This window comes from Rhyacophila brunnea, unplaced genomic scaffold, assembly GCF_057557595.1.
Source record: "Rhyacophila brunnea isolate RB1 unplaced genomic scaffold, BYU_Rbru_1.0 scaffold_1, whole genome shotgun sequence".
Taxonomy (NCBI): Eukaryota; Metazoa; Arthropoda; class Insecta; order Trichoptera; family Rhyacophilidae; genus Rhyacophila; species Rhyacophila brunnea.
In genome coordinates this window covers 10,655,726-10,679,601 of record NW_028232751.1, presented here as the reverse complement: position 1 = coordinate 10,679,601, position 23,876 = coordinate 10,655,726, and the positions used below count along the sequence as shown (strand labels likewise).

The 23,876-nt window shown below is 33.1% G+C and overlaps 1 protein-coding gene across 2 annotated transcripts in view; it reads right to left on the bottom strand.

Annotated features, from left to right (window-relative positions):
• Window positions 1-23,876, bottom strand: part of LOC147079460 (uncharacterized) — a 179,382-nt gene that overhangs the window by 139,075 nt on the left and 16,431 nt on the right. The window contains exon 1 of one of the 2 annotated variants that reach the window (XM_085941235.1): window positions 5,571-6,040. The exons of the other annotated variant lie outside the window; for it this stretch is intronic. Within the exon in view, the coding sequence (XP_085797361.1) occupies window positions 5,571-5,653 (83 nt within the window). The 5' untranslated portion in view covers window positions 5,654-6,040. Of the gene's footprint in view, window positions 1-5,570; window positions 6,041-23,876 lie in introns of those variants that run through there. 2 annotated transcript variants of the gene reach the window in all.

Genomic DNA, 23,876 nt, shown 5'->3' with positions numbered 1-23,876 from the left:
GCATGAGAAATGGATATAGTATCTTATAAAATATCGTATTTGGACGTACAATATTTTTACAGCATAAAGATATGATACAGACGAACATGTTGTATATTATTATGTTAACTCAATTCCGACAAAAACTGGACATACAATATCTGCGCACTAAACCATCGATATATCAATGTAAAATAGACCAGGGAAGAAAAAAAGAGATAATACGATTATACTAAATGTTGGAAATGGCGCGTTTAAAGGAAGCAGGTGTTTTATTAAATGAATTAACGGTACATATTTCGGTTGATATATAATTATAACTATCGTAAGCGTGAAATTATATAAACAAAAAAACTGTGCCGTATTAGAAATGGATATTATACCACCTGGTCAAGTAAGTGTTATTTTTTCATCTTCTTTATTGAGCCAACACTTTTTAAAACTCAACATTTAGTGAAGATTCATGGACTCATCTCTGTATGATCGGATCTCCAAAATATGTATTCAGTAGCTCTTTAGCGACTGAATCAAAAAGGAAAACGACAGTAAGAAGATAATTAATAGTCGTCGTCAAATATGTAGAAGACATGGTAGTCAGTAGATTTCGAGATTTTGTCCAACGGCAACCAAGGATATAACGATGACATTTATTTGACAGAAGTCATGATTCTTAACAATGAGGTAGGGAATCCAATCCCGAGTCAAAATTTTGATCCTGGGATTTCGGGATTACAATTTGACGATCCCGGGATTGGCGTTTTTCTCGATTTTTTATTTTATTTATATAAATATCATTGATAAAATCGGTCAAAAATGTTTAGTATAATAATATATACTACGTATTTAAGACATTTAATGTTAATAATGTGTACGTTCAATCTTGGAAATATATGGGTTTAATGGAGTAAATAATATTTTAATATATACTATGACGCCCACGGTGGCTGCGCGGCTTAAGCGCTGGACTATAACGCCGTGTGTCCCAGGTTCGAATCCTGGGTCTGGCAAGTACACATATTGTTTTTCAATTTGTGCGTGTCAGGGTATGGACCTAATAGGTTGAGCAAGTGGCTGACATTCATTTCTCGTAAAAAAAAACTAAATCTGTCAATACAAACCTCTACTCAGTGGAGGCCCATATGATCCTATCGGATACATGGTCGAAAGAAGAAAAAGAATATACACTATAATAATATTGTAATATAGTCGGCATAACAGTTAGGTAGATACATATTTATTTTCCTTCAATATTAATCATGATACTTTAATACATTGGTAATCAAACTGTGCGCTGCAAACAATTACCAGAGACGCCGCAAGTTGTTTGAAAAAATTAATAATTCCAGACAATCTTCATAAAACCCACTGATGCACGATCAAAACGATGAATGTGAACCTCCAATATTTCCTCTCATGATATATTATTTTTGAGTAGCACCAATCACCACACCTGATGATTGCTTTAAAAAATATTTTCAGGAAACGGAGAAGTTCATAAAATCTGAGATAAATGGGATAACTACAGTGATGTCGCATGTGGCTATGAGATTATGCATGGTAAATTTAGATGGAATTTAAACAATATAATCTTTGAGAGTAGTTTCCATATTCCAATGAGATTCAATATATTTTTCGAAATCTGAGATTCGAAAATCAAAAATAATGTAGTAGAGTAGGTATTGATTTTATATAAAACTAGCGAGTACCCGGCATGCGTTGCAATGCCTCTCAAATATAGAAAGTGTTTGTGTTTTAATTCTGTTTATTGAAGTGTTTTTGAATACACAAAATTTTTGTTTTTATGTCTGGTGCGTACACAAATAAATCAGAAGGTTTTCCAACGCGTGAGCAGGCTACATACAGCTGTCCACATGTATGTACTTACATATATGTCTATATCTATTATTTTTCTGATTCTCTTACGATTGGGTATGACAACAAAAATGGTTATTTATTATCCGCGAGCATCCGGCGATTCCCCCTGTGACATGTGCAGGTACATACACTTCACTAACATAATTTAGTACACATAGGTACTAATTGATTGTAATTGATAAAAAAAAGGTTCATAGGTATCGAAAATTGTCCGGGATCCCGGGATCCTTAATCCATATCGAATTGGATTCCATACAGTGAGGTTCACGAAAACGAAGAATGTAGGGGTGGATCACGTCTATGACGACAAAGTCAGTCGTATAAAGCTACGGATAATATTCATTCAGAAAATCGTTACATATTGTTTCATACGTTGTGCCAAAACGATTGGATTCCAATGATATGATTAGTGAACTCGGTTCAACGTCTTCCGAGCAGCCAAAAGTAGATTGATCGCCGCACTATATTTATAGGCACGCCATAAAATTTGAGATGAAATAGAAATTCACGGGATTCTAAGACTCCCAAATATGTAATTATTACATGCACGAACTTCCTTCCTGTCTGGTAATGAAACCTGACCTGGATAGTTATTTACATAAAACAATGATATTACAATATCTAAATATGTTTAATTATGTATAAAGATTGAACAGTTATATGTAAATTATAATAATATTATTATAATATATGAGTAACTATATGCACTTTGAGTTTGACTGGGCAGAAATAGCATTTTACAGTATGTTTGGAATCCATTTTCTCTAGTCCTAAATTCGTATCATATTATTTGTTCAATAAAAAATATTGATCCAAACAATATAAACCAGCAATTATAAAAAAAATGTGTGATATATTCTAAAACGTTACGTAAAAGAAGCGAAACATCACATTGTTTAAAGATTAACGTTAATTATATCAATTTATTCTGAAATATATTATATTTTGTGTGTCATATATATACGAGCAAAGAATACTATATAATTAAAAACTTCAAGTAGAAAAATCATCAAATCAACAGCAGATTTATCAATAATCGATGTATTATTATTATTATAGTTCATTGTTATTTTTGCCTAAACAGATAAACACGAAGAAGAAGAACATCCTGGTCCAAGAACAGCTCAACACTCAGAAACCCAGCACAGATATGGCACAAAAAGAAGAAGAAAAATATATTTTCCATTAATCTTTATTATATAAGTATTATTTATTTGACTTGATATTGAAATATATATAAGTACATTTCGACACGCCCTTTCATTTACAACTCAAATATCTTTGTATTGCTTCAAGAGGCTTCAGTTCATACTGTGTAGCATCGGAACACTTTAATTGTTGTTTTAATTTAATAAAACGCAATTTTTTTTGTAGTACTTATTCCACTTTTAATCAATAAATTAGGACGGGTTTCGTCCGCCTCAGAGGGACATTTTCAACCCAATTGAGGGAAATTTTCAATTGGATTGAAAATGTCCCTCTGAGGCGGATGAAACCGGTCCTAATTTATTGATTAAAAGTTGAATAAGTACTACAAAAAAATGCGTTTTATTAAATTAAAACAACAATACAAAATTCAGTTCCACCATGAATTGACAGTTAACAAAATTAAAGGAACACTTAAAGTTTAATTTGACATTAAACTAGGAATTGAAAATGAAAGTTTTAAGATAGCCGATCTAGCTGAAGAAAGAGAGTGAAATCGAACTTATTGAGAGTAGGTACTTGGCGTTTTCCCAACAGCTGTAAAATAGTCGGCATTATCCAACAGACAACAATTCACCATGACATAAGAACAGATAATTTACCTACAATCGGTACTGTCTAAATATAGGTAATCGATAGATCTAGCTAGAACTAGAGAAAGCTACTAATCCTTGTGCAAACGAAGGTTCTATCTTCTATCGTAAGCTTTACTAACGACTATTAAATATGCTGTTTCTTAACTGTTATGTCAAGATATAGTAACCAATTACAAGTTAAGTATAAAATACTATTTGATCGTATAATTATTATACAAATGTAGATGTTGAATAAATGAGCATCAACCTGTCAACACTTAAAGTGGGCGTCTAATAAAAGTTCATTTACTTATTGCGCGCGTAATGCATGACTATTTCAAATAACATGAAATAATAAATTATTATTGTTACCAATTCGATGCCAATAAATGTGCGAATTCGCATATGTATTTGCGGCGATGTACATTTTATTCACGTCATGATTGCGATATTTTGGAATGTACAAATCACAATAGTTTTCATTCAAACGTCTTTTGATGTACCATTTTATTTTTGTGTTATTTTTTGTTTTATTTGCAAAAATGCAGACCCAACAATGCAGTCCAAGTTTATTGAAAGACTGCTTTTTACCGCGCAATTACACATAAAAAACAGATAATGTATAATTAGTAAACAAATTGAATTATTACTTCTGCAATCGCATTCATTGTAACAATACACATTTTCAAGCAAATTATTCTAGCCAATTAATATTCAACGTAAATACAATAATTTTGTACCTTTTGTGGGTAATACTATTATCGATGGCCCAGTATTGGATGGTAACAAGTCAAAAATTCGACATTTCGCGATATTGATATCAAAATATTCGTAAAAATGAGGACTTGCCAGTTTTGTACAGAAACAATTTGAAAAAAATAATTTAGATACATTGAGAGCCAAAAAAACCCATATGAAATTTTACAAACTTTCAAACAAAACTACTTTTGAATTGTTTTCATTTAAAACTGGCGATTGACCATTCGTTTAAATTTAGAATAGATACATTCTGACACGTTTTCTTTTAAAACTGATCAAACCTTGTGTATTGTGAAATATTCAAATATTAAAACATGATTATCTCAAAACTAAGTTTTTTGAGTTGTTACTGTTCAATACTGGGCCATCATTATTTACTAAGTGAGTATTCTAATTGATTTATATGTTGTACTATTACACATGAGTCGTGCGACCCAGGTTCCAGACCTAAGGCACTATGCACACTCATCAATGGTAAATGCATACATACAACGAGAAACCTTATTATTACCCTACCCTACTAAGTAAAGGATCAATTAATATAAAAAAACATTTTTTGAATATTTGAAGTGTTTGTAAAAATAGCTTCATATATACAATAAATACTCACTGATACAAAAGTAAGCACATCAAATTGTCATTATTCGTAAACAATAAAATTGAACTAGGTATTTTTTTGGAAATTCAATAATAAAATTAACTAATAAGAAATGTCCCTAGATATATAACATAGGTACCATCTAAAAAAAAAAAAACAATGTTAATGTATAGTCATAGTCCATAATCGGTAAACTGAATTTATATCAATTATTGTGGTATCAAAATGTTAGGTTTTAAGAAGGTATATTAGTTAAACATACGTATTTATAATCTTAAGTTATTGGTAAAGTATCTTTGAATCTATTATATCACAATATTCATATTAATATTATATACTATTAACGTCTAAAAAAATAACTCAAGTGGTAATCATTAATTATTAGTATCGCAAATGCATAGAAGAATATCCAAAGTCACTTGACTTTGTATATATTTTTTTATAGAACAGCACTGCATATTGAATGCAGTCACATAAGCCGTAGAATTTATTGATTCGGTGAAGTGTATCGATATCCCTGCCAAGTGATCAATAAGGCCACCAGCTAAAGCCGGGATAAAGTAATCCGAAGAACTCACCTCTTCTTCCTGTAGACTGACGATGCGGAAGAAGCAGCCGCCCTCTGGTTTGCAGAATCACACTTGCAGCAATTACCCCCCATGGTTGGTAACTATCACAGTATACTTAAAAATGCACTATTTGTTGGTGATAAACCAACGGACGAACATATCGAACAATAGTTTAAAAAAAAAAAAACAGTTTCACTCACACACACATTTAAAACCACGTAAATACGTGTACGTCAGTGGAAACTTCGTTCGTTTTGTGAGAATCGTTGTATGTTAAAACATTCGTTCGTTACTTTGTGTTTGTTGATTGGGTGCAATTATGAAAGGTAAGCGAACGAACGGGGATTCATTAACCGACGCCGATGATTTCGCAAGCTCTCAATCGGAGACGTCCGCACTCTGTCATCTTTCATTGATAAGTGGGCGCACTCGACGAGGGTCCCTGGCGTCCCGTGCGGCGTCGCGGCCTCAACTCAACTGCTCCCGAATCGACCGCCTAGCCTAAATCTTACCTCGACTCGGGGATATTTTTACCAACGCGTAATTTCACACAACAGATAAGCGCCAGAAGAAAAAAATTAAGTGTCGGAAGACCTCCGAGAGGGGCGTGACATCTTCAAAAAAATGTTGAGAATGAAGGACAACATTGCCACAACGATAACCTCATTCACAGGAATTCTTGCATTCAAATTTCAGATTTCTTAACACTAGCATTAAGTGTCCTCCAATTTCCGTTTCACACATCATTATCTCATATTAAATAGGAATCAATTTCACTGTCTTCATTTAACAGATAAGTATTAGTGGAATTGAAATTAAACACATTATTTTAATTATTAAAAATAATAATAACTATATTATAACATGTATCATTCATTAGTGAATGATTAACTTTATAGAATAGATTAATTTATTAACCATGTATGCTAATGTACCTACCTAAATTGTGTTAAATTCTATAGGTTGATTTACAACCAAAATAACCATCGTAGAATTTAATATAATTTATATTATCATTTGGTGAAGAATTTATAATTATTTATACTAATAATCGATAACAAATTATTTAATAACAACGAACCAAAAGCACTTAAAAAAACAATAAGTACCAACTACAAATATATTTAAATTTTTGTTTTAAAGTGTGAAGTTCTCGGTAAAAATATATTTACTAAAACAGTATTTATTAAAAAGGTAACATTATCTAAAGAGAGAAAATACAGATTATCAAACTTGTTATTCACATTATACACCAATACCTATGTGTTTTATATTACCACTTAGATTTAAACGGTGGAAAGGAAAAATCCAAATCAACAGGTGAATCAGGATTACATAAATTAGAGTTGTATGGTATTAGTTTTCTACCACGTTCGATCATAAGATCATAATATTATGGCATTACACATCATGGACATATTTCTGTTTTTACGAGAAATGGATATCAGCCACCTGCTCAACCTAGTAGGCCTATGATCTGGGGCTTGCGTATACATTGAAAAATAATATGAAAAATTACCAAACTCGGGATTCGTAAGTTTGACATTTTATTTTTTCAAATTGGTGAGATTCTCAAGAATTCAAGGATTTTTTTTCATGTGTCTATAGTGAATTTATTGTTACCAAACCACTGTTAATACGCAAGTTATGAATGATAGATAGTAATGTTGTAGTCGATTGAATTACGTGTACAAAACACCACAGTTCTTTTTTGTAGCTTTCACATTTTTTCCCTCGATTTCATTCAGTGCGACCTTCAAATATATAAATGAAAAATTTTCCCGGAATACTTACCAAAAGACAATTTTTTGCAGAGTAAACTAAAAGAGTTTGTTTATTATCTTGTAAACAACCTTTAATAAAAGTTCTCATATTTTTGGTGTAGAGGATATTTTATGATTTTACCCGGAATATCTAAAATAATGTATCAATATTTTTTCTACGTAGGTATTTTTTGGATTTTTCCTGGGCGATTCAAAAAAGCTTCCACATTTTTCAAGACGAAAAATTAAGATTTTACCGCAAAAGATATTTTCGAGAAACCAAATGGTCAATTTCAAATTTATTCTCGACAATAAAATATTCCAGAAACAGGGCTCGAAATGGAACGGCGCGCACCGGAGCGTTGTTCCGGTTCATGAAATTCCAAAAATTATCGCTCCGTTAGACCTTTAAAACATACTAAGTTTTATAAAATATACATAAATTATATAACCATTTTAATATTTTTTGAAGATTAGTGAGCACTCAGGTTCGTAAAATTTTCCATTTCGAACGCTGTCCAGAAATCACAAATTCGCGAATCTCAAGAATCAAAAAAATAAAAAATCAATCGTAAAATTTCTATTTTATCAAGATTTTTATCTACCTATACTATCAAGTTATTTATGTAAGTAGTCATTTTTAAATGATGTTAACGGTCCATTTTTGGTGGAAAAACATTGTATTAATTAAAATAAGACACAATACGTTTGATTTTAAAACTGCTTAAAAATTTTAAGTCTGCTACAATATGATTCAACTGGTTAACTATCAGATGATAATTTCCTACTGAACCTGGCGAAACCAACCCATATCATTATTTTTGATTTAATTATTTGTTCGATCCGATGTCAATAATCCGAAGATTCTGTTGTTTTCGCAAAATAATATGATTAACGAATTTTCTCTTATCTTGGTGGTATCGTCTTGCAGTTTGATTTTGAGATTACCTAACTCCCTTCAACTTTCCCTACATTTTGAGTGTCAGTTAATCATTTTTCCATTTCGGAAATAAGGTCTAAGCATGAAGGTAAAATAACTTATGGGTGCTATTAATATCTCCCATTAGTGACTTGATCAGCTGATAGTACGCCGATAAAGTCACGCCTTGAATTCCTTTAGTCTTCTGATAGTCAATCAATTACTTTAACGTCCTCAAACTCCATTTCGTGGTGCCAATAAAATGTATTTTAAAACTACCATGAATTTATGTTGATTATCATTAATTTAATCAAATCTAAAGCAAGGATAGTCAAGATGTTTATTCCTTAGGCCTTGTCCAGATGGAACCACGTAAAAACTCGCGCGCATTGTAGGCACATGTGACCTCATTGAGCCATCCACATGTAATCGCCGCGAGTCACTTCTCGCGCGGGATCTAGGTACAGGTGACCTTATTCTGCTCGCCACATGTGTACGTTTTTACTCATAATTATTAACATGTCTTTTATTTAAATAAGTATTGTAAACACTTATTTTCTTTGTTTTTAATATCATGTTCTGAACGCTTTTACTTTGTAATTTGTCATGTTCACTATATTTAACTGTTAAAAATCATATGTCGAGTTGAACTACTTGACATCATACAAAACAGTTTGGTAATGAATTTGTAAATATAAAATATAATATAAATTCAGGCGTGCCCACAGAATAATGGTACCTATGGGGAAAGGGAAGGGGAAGGTCCATTTTGATTTTTTAAACGAAATTTAACAACTGTGCAACAGACTTCCACATTTAACTCACCTACCACATAGGTTCTCGTCGCTTCAACCGCCGCGGAATACGGCACATTTCCAAATACCTACATTCCCCATACCCAGACACTCCGCACTTTTAGTCTAGTGCAGCGCTCGAAATGGACAGGAACGCACCGGACGCCGTTGTGGTTCGTGGAATTCCAAAATATACCGTTCCGGCTCGTGGATTCATTTAAAATTGCGTTGCGGTTCGTTAGATTGAGATATTTATGTGTGAATGTATCTTTTAAAGTTTTTCTCAAAATTAAAAATTAACGAAGTTATGTCATGCCGGGCGTGCAAGGGTTAAAAATAAAATTGATGACATCCCTAAATATCTTTCAATTTTCTTTTTTGTGTCGATACATCCGTGTCTAAATGCATTGTCTAAACACTCCAAATAATTGCATACTTACATAAAAAAAAAGTAACTACAGCTGCAAGCTACAAAAGAATTGTGCCTTTGCTGACATTGTTTGAAAACCTTTTGTACTTAAATAACTTAAATTCAATAAAAAATAAAGATGGCACCTACATATTTGTATAATAATTTCTAAAGTATGAAATATCTCAGTACAGTCTCGCTTTTACCTTTGACTGGTATGCATTGCGAATTTACTTACCTACTAATTTATTACTTATATTTTATTGTGAGTGATAAAACTTATTTATTTTCATCGCCATCTAATCGCCGTGTTAATTTTATACCCACGTCTATTTTTGCGGGCAAAATTTTCGGTCGTAAAATTAATATGATAAAGTTTGGTAATTTAAATCGTACAATTCTAAATTCTACCGCTAAAATCTACTTATTAGTGATAATCGCTTGTTTTTTAAAACATTTTGTATTATTTAAATTTGTTCTCTTAAAATTTGGTTAAATATCTCAGCAGGCGATACCTTTCTATATATTACATATAAGTATATTTTTTGTCGTTGGTATCCAAACTGATTTAACATATAATGCTGTTGACCAGTGGCCACAAGCAGAATTTTTTCGTTTTGAAAATGATAAATATGAGTGGATATTTATAAATTTTATGAAGGTTTAATTAAGTAGTAGGTACTTCGTGTAAATCTGCTAAAAAATTAAGAATTCACTCCGATAAGCATTTAAGATCGACAATACAGTTGAAACAGGGTTTTCTGATTCAATGTCATTTCGACAATTGACTCGACGTGTTAAAAAATATTTATGACGTGTCATAAACCCTTATTTTTACAATGAATAATAAATAAATGCACCATTATGCCATTTTCTTACAAAAATGTTTTTGGTATGAAACTATTGAATAGCCTACCGTAATTAGTTTATTTTTAAGGGACGTTTCTATTGTGTTATTACATACGTTGTAACTTGCTACTTTAATAGTAAAAAAAAGAATTTTCTTACAATACTATTATTTATAGTTATGTGGTTATACGAAACAATTCTTAATTGTTTATCAATACTCGACATCTCCATAATTCGTATGGATGTTTTAAAATATACAATAAAACACTAAATATACAGATTATTGTTACCCCGTACATACTGCCTTTATTCTTAGCGATAAGAAGGGGGCCCCACCAAAGATCCTTGCCTGGGGGCCAGCTTCACGATGTGGGGCCTATGGTATAGGTATATACATACACTACAATATTAGTCCTTATAATGTTGAATATAGGTAGGTACCTACTGATTAATGACAATTTTATATTATTCTATAGGAATCGTGTTTAGCAACTCGAGTTGCACCTTCCGTCATGTTTTATCTTATATAATTAATGATACTTCTTCTTCTACCCTGTCATGTCCTAATATTGGGGCATAGGGCAAGCATTGGCGCCACTTCCCTCGGTCCATCGCCATGCGCCTCCCGCCATGTCAGACCTGCAGCAAATAGGTCGCTTTTGTAGCACCGCTGCAGGGTGAGGGAGAGGCGGCCACGGCGATGGAACCCTTGAGGCTGTGCTACAAGGGTACGAAGTGCCGCACTCTTTGGCGGCATCCGGAATACGTGTCCCAGCCACGTAAATCATCTCTTCGTGATAACTTCAATCACCGAAGGCTGCTGTGCTCACGAACTCGGGTATTTGTAACGCGGTCGTACCAATGTACCCCTAAGATTCGGCGGAGACATCGATTCTCAAAGCTCAAAAGCCGATAATTAATGATACACCATTGGTAATTTAAAATGCTATAATTACGTAGTTTGGTGATGATGGCTTGAAGCTTTTCTTAGAAGTAGGTATGGCCTAATGGCCCTTATGGTGGAGAAGGTTCAAAAGAAATCTTTGAGGATCCTTTGTTTGAAGCTGTGTGGATGCCATCCATGGCTTTATCCGATTGATTTATCTTAAGAACGCTTACACACTGTGTTCAACCAAATCGCTTCGGATATTGGTATATTCCTCCTGCGTGAGAACGAGTTTATGTGAACGATTTATAATTTCTTAGTTTTATAACTTCTTAAGTAATTAAATGGCGTAGTTAGCTCTATCGGTGTACATATATGTACTGTATAAATTTTGTATTTACTCGTCTCTGTATAGGTACTTACTATTTTTTCTAATAGTTGCTGCATCTATTTCTTTATTTTTAAACACTATTTTAATACTATTTCTTTGATTTTTTTTAAAATATTCTGTGCTCGTCTTGAATCTATAATCTGTAAAATTTGTTATATGTAAATTAATTTTTAATTTGAATCTTTATGGTAGGTATGTGGATATGTTGTTTTTTAAGTTTAATTAATTAACAAACTGAACTATCCCAAATGAGACAGTAATATAAGTTATAAGCAGTGACGAGTGGTGGTAGAAGTAACATGCCTGCTGATTATGGGTGCTAGATAAAGTAAGAGTAAAGAATAATACAATTCTTGACGGTATACTTTGTTGAGACGAGGTTCTTTCGCCTGCGGCGCTGACAATCCTTGCCCACTTACTCAATATACATCCATGTAAGAAGTTCAAAGTTTATTGTTGCATTTATACATACAACGTACGTACGTATATAAAGAAAAAAATTAAGCATACCGTTTTTTCGGAAAATTATAGAGCGTTCCTGTTCGTGAAATTTTCCATTTCGAGCACTGGTCTAGTGATATAACACCTGGTCTGTAGGTATAACTAAGGGTGTTTTTTGCACAGCCAAATCAACCGGGTCTTGATCCCCAGTCAAGATGGTCCTGACAAAGCGGTAGTAACCATTTACCGATTTACCCAAATATTTTTTTCCATTTCTGGGGGTGGGGGTGATCCCCTGTGTGCGCGCCTGTATAAATTAATTATATTATGTATATTACCCATATTTCAATTACGCATGTTCATTTTAAGTAATTGGTTGAATTAAAAAAATATTATGAAATGCAAAGGGTTATGGTATAATAAATAAATTAGATTTTAAATAACGTATGAAAAAGACTATCGATATGTTCAGTATAATTAATATGTAGGCTTTTGGGTAGGTATACAACAGGTGATTGCTAAATGCAGATTTACTTATTATTGTTTAGGGTTGGGAGTTAACGAATGAATAGTACATACAGATATATTTTTAGTTTACGGTTGATTCGTACTTGTCAATTTCATTATTGACAAAATGAAAATCGTTGATTGAAGATATCCGGGACAAATCCCTGGCACAGCTGATGATTGCGTTTGTGACCCAATTCACATTGCAATATGTCTCGCCTCGATTAGGAAAGTGAACCAGGAACAAAAATAAATGATATACTATGTATCTATCCATTCGTCCATATTGTTATAGGAGTTTTTTTGGCCCTCGATTACTAAATACTCGGAAATTAATTAGAAGTTCTGCAAGTTAAATAAGCAGATTGAGTGTTTCTATATAGAAATATTACTAAATAATTTGCCAGAAAATTTAAGCCAACTCCAAGAATCATAATAAACATATCGTTCTAGCAGTGGTTCTCATGTGCGGTCACCAGAGGATTTTGCTGCTGGCACAAGCATCATTTTCATTATTTAATTTAATTAACATTAAATATGCGTTATTGGAAATGAGTCATGACTAGGGAATCCAATCCCGAGCCAAAATTCTGAACCCGAGATTTCGGGATTACAATTTGACAATTGAGACTGGTCCCGGGATTGGCATTTTTTTCCATTGTTAATATAAAAATTTTATATTTACAAATAACATTGATAAAATCGGTCAAAAATAAATCTAGTATAAATTTATAGTATTTAAGACATTCATCGTTAATATTGTATACGTTCAATCTTGGAAATACATAAGTTTAAAGGAGTAAATAATATTTTAATATAAATAATAATGTGAATTTAATATGAGATTGCTGTTTCTGATAGTAAAGACTTAATGAATGGGTTAGCAAGATAATAGTGAAGCAAATCATGATGTACGAGGGTGGGTCAATAAGTCCTTAGAAAAGCCGACAGGTGGCGCGACTAGTACTGTAAGCGGTTTGTTTTCATGCAGCGGCACTACCGATTCAGTATGCTGCGAAGTTTCAATCAGATTGGTCGGGTTGTTGTGTGTTTCTCGTACATTTAAAAAATGTGGAAAATGGAAAAATGGAAAATGGAGAAAATTGAGTTTAGAGCTGTTATTAAACATTTTAATATAAAAGGGTTAACAGCAAAGGAAATAAAAAATGAGTTGGATTTAGTTCACGGCATATCTGCTCCTTCACTTGCAACTATTTATAACTGGTTAAATGAATTTAAACGTGGTCGTACATCAACAAAGGATGAACCACGCTCAGGACGTCCTGTAGAGGTGACTACACCAGAAATGATCAATAAAATCCACGATATGGTGTTAAGTGACCAAAGATTAAAGTTGAGTGAGATAATTGAGGTTACAGGGATCTCAAAAGGTAGCGTCATTTCTATTTTACATGACAAATTGGGCATGAAAAAAATTTCTGCAAGATGGGTGCCGCGTTTGCTCACAGTCGACAATAAACGCAATAGGGTGGTGGCCTCTAAAGCTCTGTTGTCGCTCATGCAACGCAATCCGGATGAATTTTTTTGTCGCTTTGTGACTGTAGATGAAACATGGATACACCACTACACTCCCGAGACGAAAGAACAGTCAAAGCAGTGGATTGCGAAAGGCGAACCATGTCCAAAGAAGGCGAAAACCGTAAAATCAGCTGGTAAGGTTATGGCTACTGTATTTTGGGATGCACGTGGAATTATTTTCGTTGACTATTTGGAGAAAGGAAAAACAATAACAGGGGATTATTAGACATCTTTATTGGACCAGCTAAAAAACAAAATTGAAGAAAAACGGCCTCATTTAAACAGGAAAAAAATCCTCTTTCATCAGGATGACAATGCCCGTGTTCACACATGTTTACGATCAATGGCTAAAATTGAAGAATTGAAGTTCGAATTGGTCGACCACCCACTGTATTCGACAGATTTAGCCCCCAGTGACTTTTTCCTTTTCCCAAACTTAAAAAAATGGCTAAGTGGACAACGTTTTTTTTCAAATGAAGAAGTCATCGATCGGACAAATGCTTATTTTGAGGACCTTCCGAAAATTTATTTTTCTGACGGTTTAAAAAAAATTGAGAAACGTCTAACCAAGTGTATTGAGCTCCAAGGAGATTATGTTGAGAAATAAAAAAAAAATACAAAAATAAAAACTGTTTTAATGCTTTTTTCTAAGGAATTATTGACCCACCCTCGTACTTATGGTCTTTCCGCTTCATAAATCTAATTAGTCAGCCTAATATGAAACTGCCGTAAAACGTATGAGATCATGGTGGAATTAATTTGTTAATAGCATTTTTTTTAATCTTTATCATTTTTATTAATTCATGTAAAAAAATAAAATGAATCGGCAACTTACATATGGGTATAAATCAAACTTCATTCAAACTCAGTTTATTTATAATGTAGTTATTTGTTATTAAAAGTATTTTTTCTGTTATATTTTCGTTTTTATTTTATTTTCCATAAAAATTGAAAAAAAAATCAATCCCGAAAGTTTCGGGATTATGTTTATCAATCCCGGGATTCATAGGTATCGAAAATAGCTCGGGATCCCTAGTCATGACCAAGTACTTAAAAACCATTTTAATAACACCACGGTTGAAAAAAATTGGTCGAAGTTATACGTTGACCAAGGAAGAAGTCAATTCAAAGAATTTGTAACAATTGCTTTATTAATATTGTCAATTTTTTCTACTGTATCGGTACTGTGAAAGATCATTCAGTGTAATGCACTTCAGAAAAAACAAATATCGAAGCCAGTTGACAAAATAAATGTAAACTCAGAAGCAGCTATGCGGCTCGCATTGGAAAAATGAGTATTGAGGAATTTCCATTTGTATTAATTATAAATAAATAGATATGTAGGTACTAAAATGTTCAAATGTCATTTATTAAATGGACTTGTCTATAAATAAATTGATTCATTTTTTTAGTAAATAAAATTTACTTAAAAATTTTTCAATCACAACAAAAGTGAAATTTGGTGCGGCCACCAGACGTTTCGATAGAACTGTCAATGTCAATTGTGCGGCCAGTTAAATTTCACGTGTGAACTACTGTGCTAGATGCTAGAACTAAATACTGTTCTAATCTTTTCAAAAAGGACTAACCGACCCTATGGCATGGTAAAAATTACATAGTTTTCAATCGACGTACTACGCTCCATACGTCCTGTATCACTGCATCAGATATAAATTACTTTACGAACTAACGTTTGGTCATCTTCATATATTATTATCATTGAAATTTTATCAATGAACATGCATAAAAAGTGAGATTATCGAACATACCATAATGTTATATTATAATTTTGTTAAGGAGTACCACCTCAGATAACATACCTACTAGAATTTTTTTTTTAAAAAAAATACGACGCCTGGTGGGACTCGAACCCACATCCACTGGATTTACGCCAATGTGCTTTACCAATTGACCCATGTGCGTTCTATTCAAGTACGTCAAAATTAACTAGTACATATAGTACACACTGAAGCGGTTAACAAATGTTGGCAATCGGCTTTTGTGGTTTGCAACAAGGTACCGATAACACCTACCTATTAACTTTAATAAATTACTAGGCGATATCAGAATTCCTCTAATGAATATTAGTTGTAATATTAGTATAACGTACTTGCGCTTGCTACTAATTTAAGAATGTTGCATTCTCATATCATGGGAATTATTCGTTGAATAAAAAAATGGTTTATTAAATTTTTACTGTTACTGTTACTACTAATGATCGGATTTTACATTTATTTTTCCTGTCACCATCCACACCCGTGTACACAATGTCGCGGTGAACGTTAGGCGAGTGCAGTGTTGTGTCGAAATTGTTTCAGGAACGACTTTTCAAGGCCTTAATCGACGTGTACTAGAATGCGCGTAATTTCTATTCTGATTTAATTTATTTGAGTCAAGTCTTGACATGATGAAATCTTGCCGTAAGGCGTGGCATTTTTTTAACTTTTAGAAACCATATCACAATGACCGACCGGTAAAACTGAGGATTGGATCAGTATACATATTATTATAATATATAAACAAGTATGAGATATTATGAGGCCAACTGGCAGAACATGGAGACAAAATCACTGCGTCCGATTTAGAATTTAGAACATTGATTCCCAACAATTTTTCGCATCACGGTACATTATTTAAATTCAAAACTAGTATTCTCCAGTTAGTGTTTTCTGCCAGAACAGATATTATTATTATTATTATCAATATTATTGACCGTCTGGGATTTTCAAGTTCGATTCAGTGATACGATAAATACACATATTCCAGATTAGGCGTTTGGTTAAATTTTGGGAATGTAATGATGCTGAAATAAAACTGGAAGAACCTCTGTAGATAAAATTCCAAAAAATTAAAGTCACGATCCACAGCTATGAGAACACGTCTTAGAGAAAAGATAATACATCTATCATTTTTGCAAGCATTTACGCCGCATTCATGGGCATACAGACATGTTTCATAGACATCGAGTATAGTAGAGGGATTTTCCAACATGCTGTCTACAAATAAAACAATTTGTTTGAAAAAAACTTACTCGGGTGACCACACAAAAGTATGAGATATCCATTTTTTAATTATTTTTCTATTGGAGTCTAAATTCTTTAAAAATTAATATAAACTCAATATAAATTATATAGATCAATGTATCGCAATATTTTTTTTTGTGTAATTGATTGCCTATTATTCGTTCAATCTTTTAGCTCCATTGAATAGAAAGACTTAAAATAAATTGAGAAACTGACATGTGAGTTTGATTCAAATATGTCATTTTAAAGCTGAACCGTCAGAGCAGGAGGCGAATTTTCTCTGGGAGTCTTCAATCTAAATTCATACTAAATCTATAATAAAGTCTGTTTTTATTGTTTGTAATTGATTGAAAGATTCGTGGTACATATTATAAAATAAACGAACAATTCAATATATATATATCATATATTTAAACTTTTTCTATAATTAATTTATATTATTTACCATAAGACCAGTTTCATCATAACAGATATTTGCAATTGATAACAAAGGTGAGGACAACATGAGGTGTATATTTATCCAACAAATCACACATATGGTCTAAATTTAACAAACATGTGTAACAATCAATGTTGCACGCGCACACCTACCAAAAAGTGTCCGCACACATGTTTTCTTCCCCCGCACAGTCCTCACACAAAATTATTATAAAAGAAAGTTTCCTTTGCCAGATTTTAGTTTTGCTCGAATGCACGTATCCATAACATGCACAATTCTTCGATTAATTTCTCGGAAGGTGAAGGTCAAGTGCGACTAACGCGAGCACGCAAGTAAAATTTTACGTCGAGTGGGATCAGTATATCCATCCTGTTCTATCGCGTGCCAAAGTATACGAAAAGAAGATACGTATTTTAGGGTTTATCAATGACTACCGATGTGCCGGGTCCTCTTCTTAGTCTTTGACATGTTTCAACTTGCAAGAAACATTGTCAGTACAGTCTCATAGTAGTCTTTATTTCTTTTTTTTTATGTACCTACTTCAAAAAGTATCGTTAGTATTCTTATTATATAAAATCACTGAAATGAATAAATACCTTAAAAATATAAGTTTTATGAAAAATTACACGTGTGTGTTTGTGGGGGGGGGGGGGGGGGGGTGTAAGTTTACCGCACCGGGTGATACAAACTCTAGTTACGCCACTGCTCAGATGCGTTGATGATCCGCACACACAATAGAAAAATTAAAGGGAACGTTGGTAACAATATGTAGCTATAACTTCTAAGCCCCGCTAAAATTAAATAAAAAAGTTAACCAAAAGAATGCGATTATTAGAAATGATTACAAAGTAATGTAATTGAGTCACACTTTATTGTGCTCGTTTTTATTAATTACATAAAACCGTTTATCAGCTAATTAAAATGGACATAATAATATTCTAATTTGAAAATAAAATATGATAGAAAATGGAAACTAACGTTAAAACTTACCAGTTACGCTTGGCACATACAAACGTTGTTTAGGTACCACAGATGAATAAAATTGATGGGTAGTCTTTTAAAAAATAAAAAATACATATATTATGGTAACATTGTGTTGTAAAGAATTTTTATTGCCAATTGAAAGTGTCCGTTAGGATGAAACCTGCCTGGTGATAAAATTATAAAATAATTTAATTAACTATTTGTTATATCCAACAATTCAACATTCTATATTATTATATTATTGAACATACATAATTTGAAAACAGCTCATGCATTTATATTCACTAAAAAATCGTTTTTATAAAAAAATATTAACATTATTTGATAAGCATTTACTGTAAGAACTACTAGTTAAATCCGTCGTAATTAAGTAGGATGCCCGTAGCTTCTTAATTGGAAAGCTCACTGGTGCGAATCCAGCGGTTACAGGTTCAAGTCTCGTCGGGTGTCGTATTTTTTTCTAAAAATGTATTATCTAGTGAATAATTGGGTATAGATGTTTTCAAATAATTATGTGTATAAATTAATTGTAGAAAAAGTAGAAAATATAAATTATTACTGACAATAGATACTATTGAAATTTTGTTTTTTATAATGTTTTTTTCTTGTGACAAGTTAATTTGATATTGGCGCTTAATAGCTGCTATCTGAAAGCCAATATCATCTCTAAGTACTACACTATAGCCGACCGTTTGTTCCTATGTCGGATAGAAAAAATGGTGAATAGAAGAACTGTCGGTGTATTATTATAGATTATCAAGTCACAATTGTGCGACTATTTGAGATCTACGCTGTGTTTGAAAATTCTTCATCTACATTTGAGTTGGCCATCAGCCATTTTCCACTAGAGAGGGGGATTTAAAACCCACTGTCTCAGTTTTTTTTTAAATATATATTTTACTCGTTGTCGCAGTATTTCAAGGTGGACTTAGCGCCATATTGTTAAAAGTCTTGTAATGGATCGTCTTTTTTTAGTAAACCTACTTACACTTTTGGCATTAGGTCATTCTTGTTTAATATTATTTATTATCTTGGTCAAGTATGTACACATCAAAACATAGTTAGGTATACTTATTGGTAAGAGTAGATTTACCGGAGGGCTAAAGGTACTATTGCATGAGCCTTCAATATTAGAAGGGTGGGAGACCAAAATCAATAGTGCCTACAAGTAGGGATGTCATATCGAAAGAAAAAGTATCAATACCAGCGGGTCTATTCTATACACAAGGCCAATAAAGTGATAGTATTTATTACATACATTATGTATCGAGGTATTATAATTGTTACAATAAGTAAGCCGTCTCATCAGTCAAAACTGTTTCTCGTTTGCTCTCGCTCCAAATTTTATCACAGCCAAAGCACTGTTAAAATATAGCACGTATTGCAACAATACCAATCAACTTATTGTAATTGTTACAATAAGTGTTAATAACTCCATACAAACCTACCCTAGTTAGCCGTAAATACTATCACATCACTTTAGCGGCCTTGCGTATTGAATAGATCCGCTGGGATTGGTATCGTATCAATACTTTTTTGACGTCCCTACTTACAAACTTTCTAGCTACAACTAATTTTCTAAGGCAAATAGTCTACTTTGTCATAAATTAAAAAATATTTTTATGTAACACCATTGGACAAACATCATTATCATCAACCTGTTTCAATCCATTACTGCATGGAGGCTTCCTCAAACTCATTGCACTCTTTTGAATCCGTTAATATTTCGCCAATCCAGCGAACACTGGGGCGGCCTCTTATTAGTCTTATATCCCTCGGGGACCACTGGATTATCGAATTCGTACGATTATCCTATCTGTGAGTTATGTGCCCAGGCCAGCTTCATTTAAGGGTTTTGGCATACTTACATCCAGCCTTATATAATATATTCAAAAGCGAAGAATAATCGGTATAGGTTAAGAAAGTATATAAAGTAGCTAGGTCCATCCATTAATTAGTAAATTTGCGTAGTATAATTCAGGACCAAATAAGTCAAAGGGTTTACCTAAGTGACGTGACATCCAATTAAAAACAAGTTTTTAGAGATAATTACTCTTATTCGCATTTAACATTGAAAACATGGATATTATTTCAATTATAGGTACGTGAATATTATATATTGTGATGATTCATTAAAATAATAGGGAACATTTTGCAAAACATGTAAAAGTTATTTTGGAAAGTTTTAAAAGGCCTGATCATTTATATGACGTGTATAATTTCTAATTGTAGAAATAATACTTTTACATAGGTACTTACATTTTGGTTTATTTCGCTTTAACTAACTTTTAATATTGCGTATTTGTTATGAGTGCTGTACTGCTGTGTCACCCTTGGGAGTTTCTCGCGGCACATAGTTTGAATATCACTGCCATGGCCCCCATAAAGAGGGGGGGGGGGAACTAACAAGGCCCGGCGTGGCAGGTCGGCCAGATAATTACGTGAGATAAACAAACATTTGCTCTAATAGTAAAAAACGTTTTCTGATACGTGTATTCTTCCGATCGGTTCAACTGGCAACCATATTCCGGCACTATGGCGATACATTACATCCATATGAGGGATGCAAATTTCCGCTTATTTAAAAATACCTATTAACGAGTAACACTTATAACGAGCAAATTCAGTCGGTCCCATCTTCCTCGTAATAACCAAGTTCGTGTATTATATACGAATAATTATCTTACATTGTTTTTGTAAAAAAAACGATATAAGTACATAATATATAATCGTGACACATTGTTTTGAAATGCTAGTTTCTAAAATCAGACATTTTATTCTGCTACGAGGGTGGGTCAATAAGTCCTTAGAAAAGCCGACAAGTGGCGCGACTAGTACTGTAAGCAGTTTGTTTTCATGCAGCGGCACTACCGATTCAGTATGCTGCGAAGTTTCAATCAGATTGGTCGGGTTGTTGTGTGTTTCTCGTACATTTAAAAAAAAAAATTGCTTGTGGAAAATGGAAAAATGGAAAATGGAGAAAATTGAGTTTAGAGCTGTTATTAAACATTTTAATATAAAAGGGTTAACAGCAAAGGAAATAAAAAATGAGTTGGATTTAGTTCACGGCATATCTGTTCCTTCACTTGCAACTATTTATAACTGGTTAAATGAATTTAAACGTGGTCGTACATCAACAAAGGATGAACCACGCTCAGGACGTCCTGTAGAGGTGACTACACCAGAAATGATCAATAAAATCCACGATATGGTGTTAAGTGACCGAAGATTAAAGTTGAGTGAGATAATTGAGGTTACAGGGATCTCAAAAGGTAGCGTCATTTCTATTTTACATGACAAATTGGACATGAAAAATATTTCTGCAAGATGGGTGCCGCGTTTGCTCACAGTCGACAATAAACGCAATAGGGTGGTGGCCTCTAAAGCCCTGTTGTCGCTCATGCAACGCAATCCGGATGAATTTTTTCGTCGCTTTGTGACTGTAGATGAAACATGGATACACCACTATACTTCCGAGACGAAAGAACAGTCAAAGCAGTGGATTGCGAAGACAAACCATGTCCAAAGAAGGCGAAAACCGTAAAATCAGCTGGTAAGGTTATGGCTACTGTATTTTGGGATGCACGTGAAATTATTTTCGTTGACTATTTGGAAAAAGGAAAAACAATAACAGGGGATTATTATGCATCTTTATTGTACCAGCTAAAAAACGAAATTGAAGAAAAACGGCCTCATTTAAACAGGAAAAAAATCCTCTTTCATCAGGACAATACCCGTGTTCACACATGTTTACGATCAATGGCTAAAATTGAAGAATTGAAGTTCGAATTGGTCGACCACCCACCGTATTCGCCAGATTTAGCCCCCAGTGACTTTTTCCTTTTCCCAAACTTAAAAAAATGGCTAAGTGGACAACGTTTTTTTTCAAATGAAGAAGTCATCGATCGGACAAATGCTTATTTTGAGGACCTTCCGAAAACTTATTTTTCTGACGGTTTAAAAAAAATTGAGAAACGTCTAACCAAGTGTATTGAGCTCCAAGGAGATTATGTTGAGAAATAAAAAAAAAATACAAAAATAAAAACTGTTTTAATGCTTTTTTCTAAGGAATTATTGACCCACCCTCGTATCTAGATTATTTTATTACCATATCTGGCATATTTTTCTGAATAATTACAGTTGGCAACACTGGTACCAGGAACTAGGGTGTGTATAATTCTTTTTAATATCTAATTTATTAGGTACGTTTCAGGTTTAAGTTTCAATGAGAAGAAATCTTCTCGCTATCCATAAATTTTAAAAGCTGAGAATTTTTTCCTCGTAGAAACCAAGTTGCAATGGTCGACCGGTACAACTGAAGCTTTTCCCTTTCAACTCACATATGGGAAACACTCCCAGAGGAAGTGATCTGCAACATGCGTTTCACTACATGAGCAAGTAATAAATTAAAGCTGAGAAAGCTACCAAATAACACACCGCCCTCTGGCTTCGGACAAAAATATGGTAGGCTATCGCGTGAGAGAAGAAATGGAATGTTTTTATGGGAGGGATGCGCTTGTGTCACGATGAAAATTGATTTGACAGCAGACAGTAGAAGTTATAACGTTTGGTATAACAATCTTTTATACAATACGTTTGTGAGGGAAGAATTTCGGAATATTATATAGAACGCGTGTAACTAGGGATGTCGTATCGAAAGAAAACGTATCAATATCTAGTATCGGTGTCGTATCGAAGTATCAATACATTTTTGACGTCCTTACGTGCAACTTATTAGGCAGGTAGGGGGATACTGATTACTAGGCTTAGGATTCTTAGATATTTGAATATTTTTTTTGAGTGAAGTGATTTTTTGAGTGCGAAAGTGAATCTTCAAAGATTCACTTTCGAAAATTTGAAGCATTGTTTTATTATTATTTATTGTAATAAAGCTTTTTCTGTTTGTGAATAATTAATAAATTAAACTGTTGAAATATAATATATGATTTATTGTAATATTTACTTAATTTTTTAGCACCTATTTTTGTTTTTTAGTACATAATTATGAAATTTTAATAACATATTTTCCAATTATATCTACATATTTTAGGTACCTATTATTCATTTTTTAGCACCTAAAATTAATGAATAAATGCTTACTAGCATACTGAATTAAAATTTTCTGTTCCTATCAGTGTTGCCTTCTTTTGAAATTGGAATATTATAGAACAAATCTTGAAAAATTATAGTATTTGAAGAAAAATGGAATGAATGTGAGGTGTATGACCCCACGCCAGAATCTTTTGGGGGCCCCCCTACCTATCACTAAGGTTATAGGTAGTGTGATGTAGTAGCGTTTCCCAAATAATGCTCGATCTAAAATTGTGTAGGTATTCTTGAATTATAGGAATTATAGAGTTGTTAAGGCGAT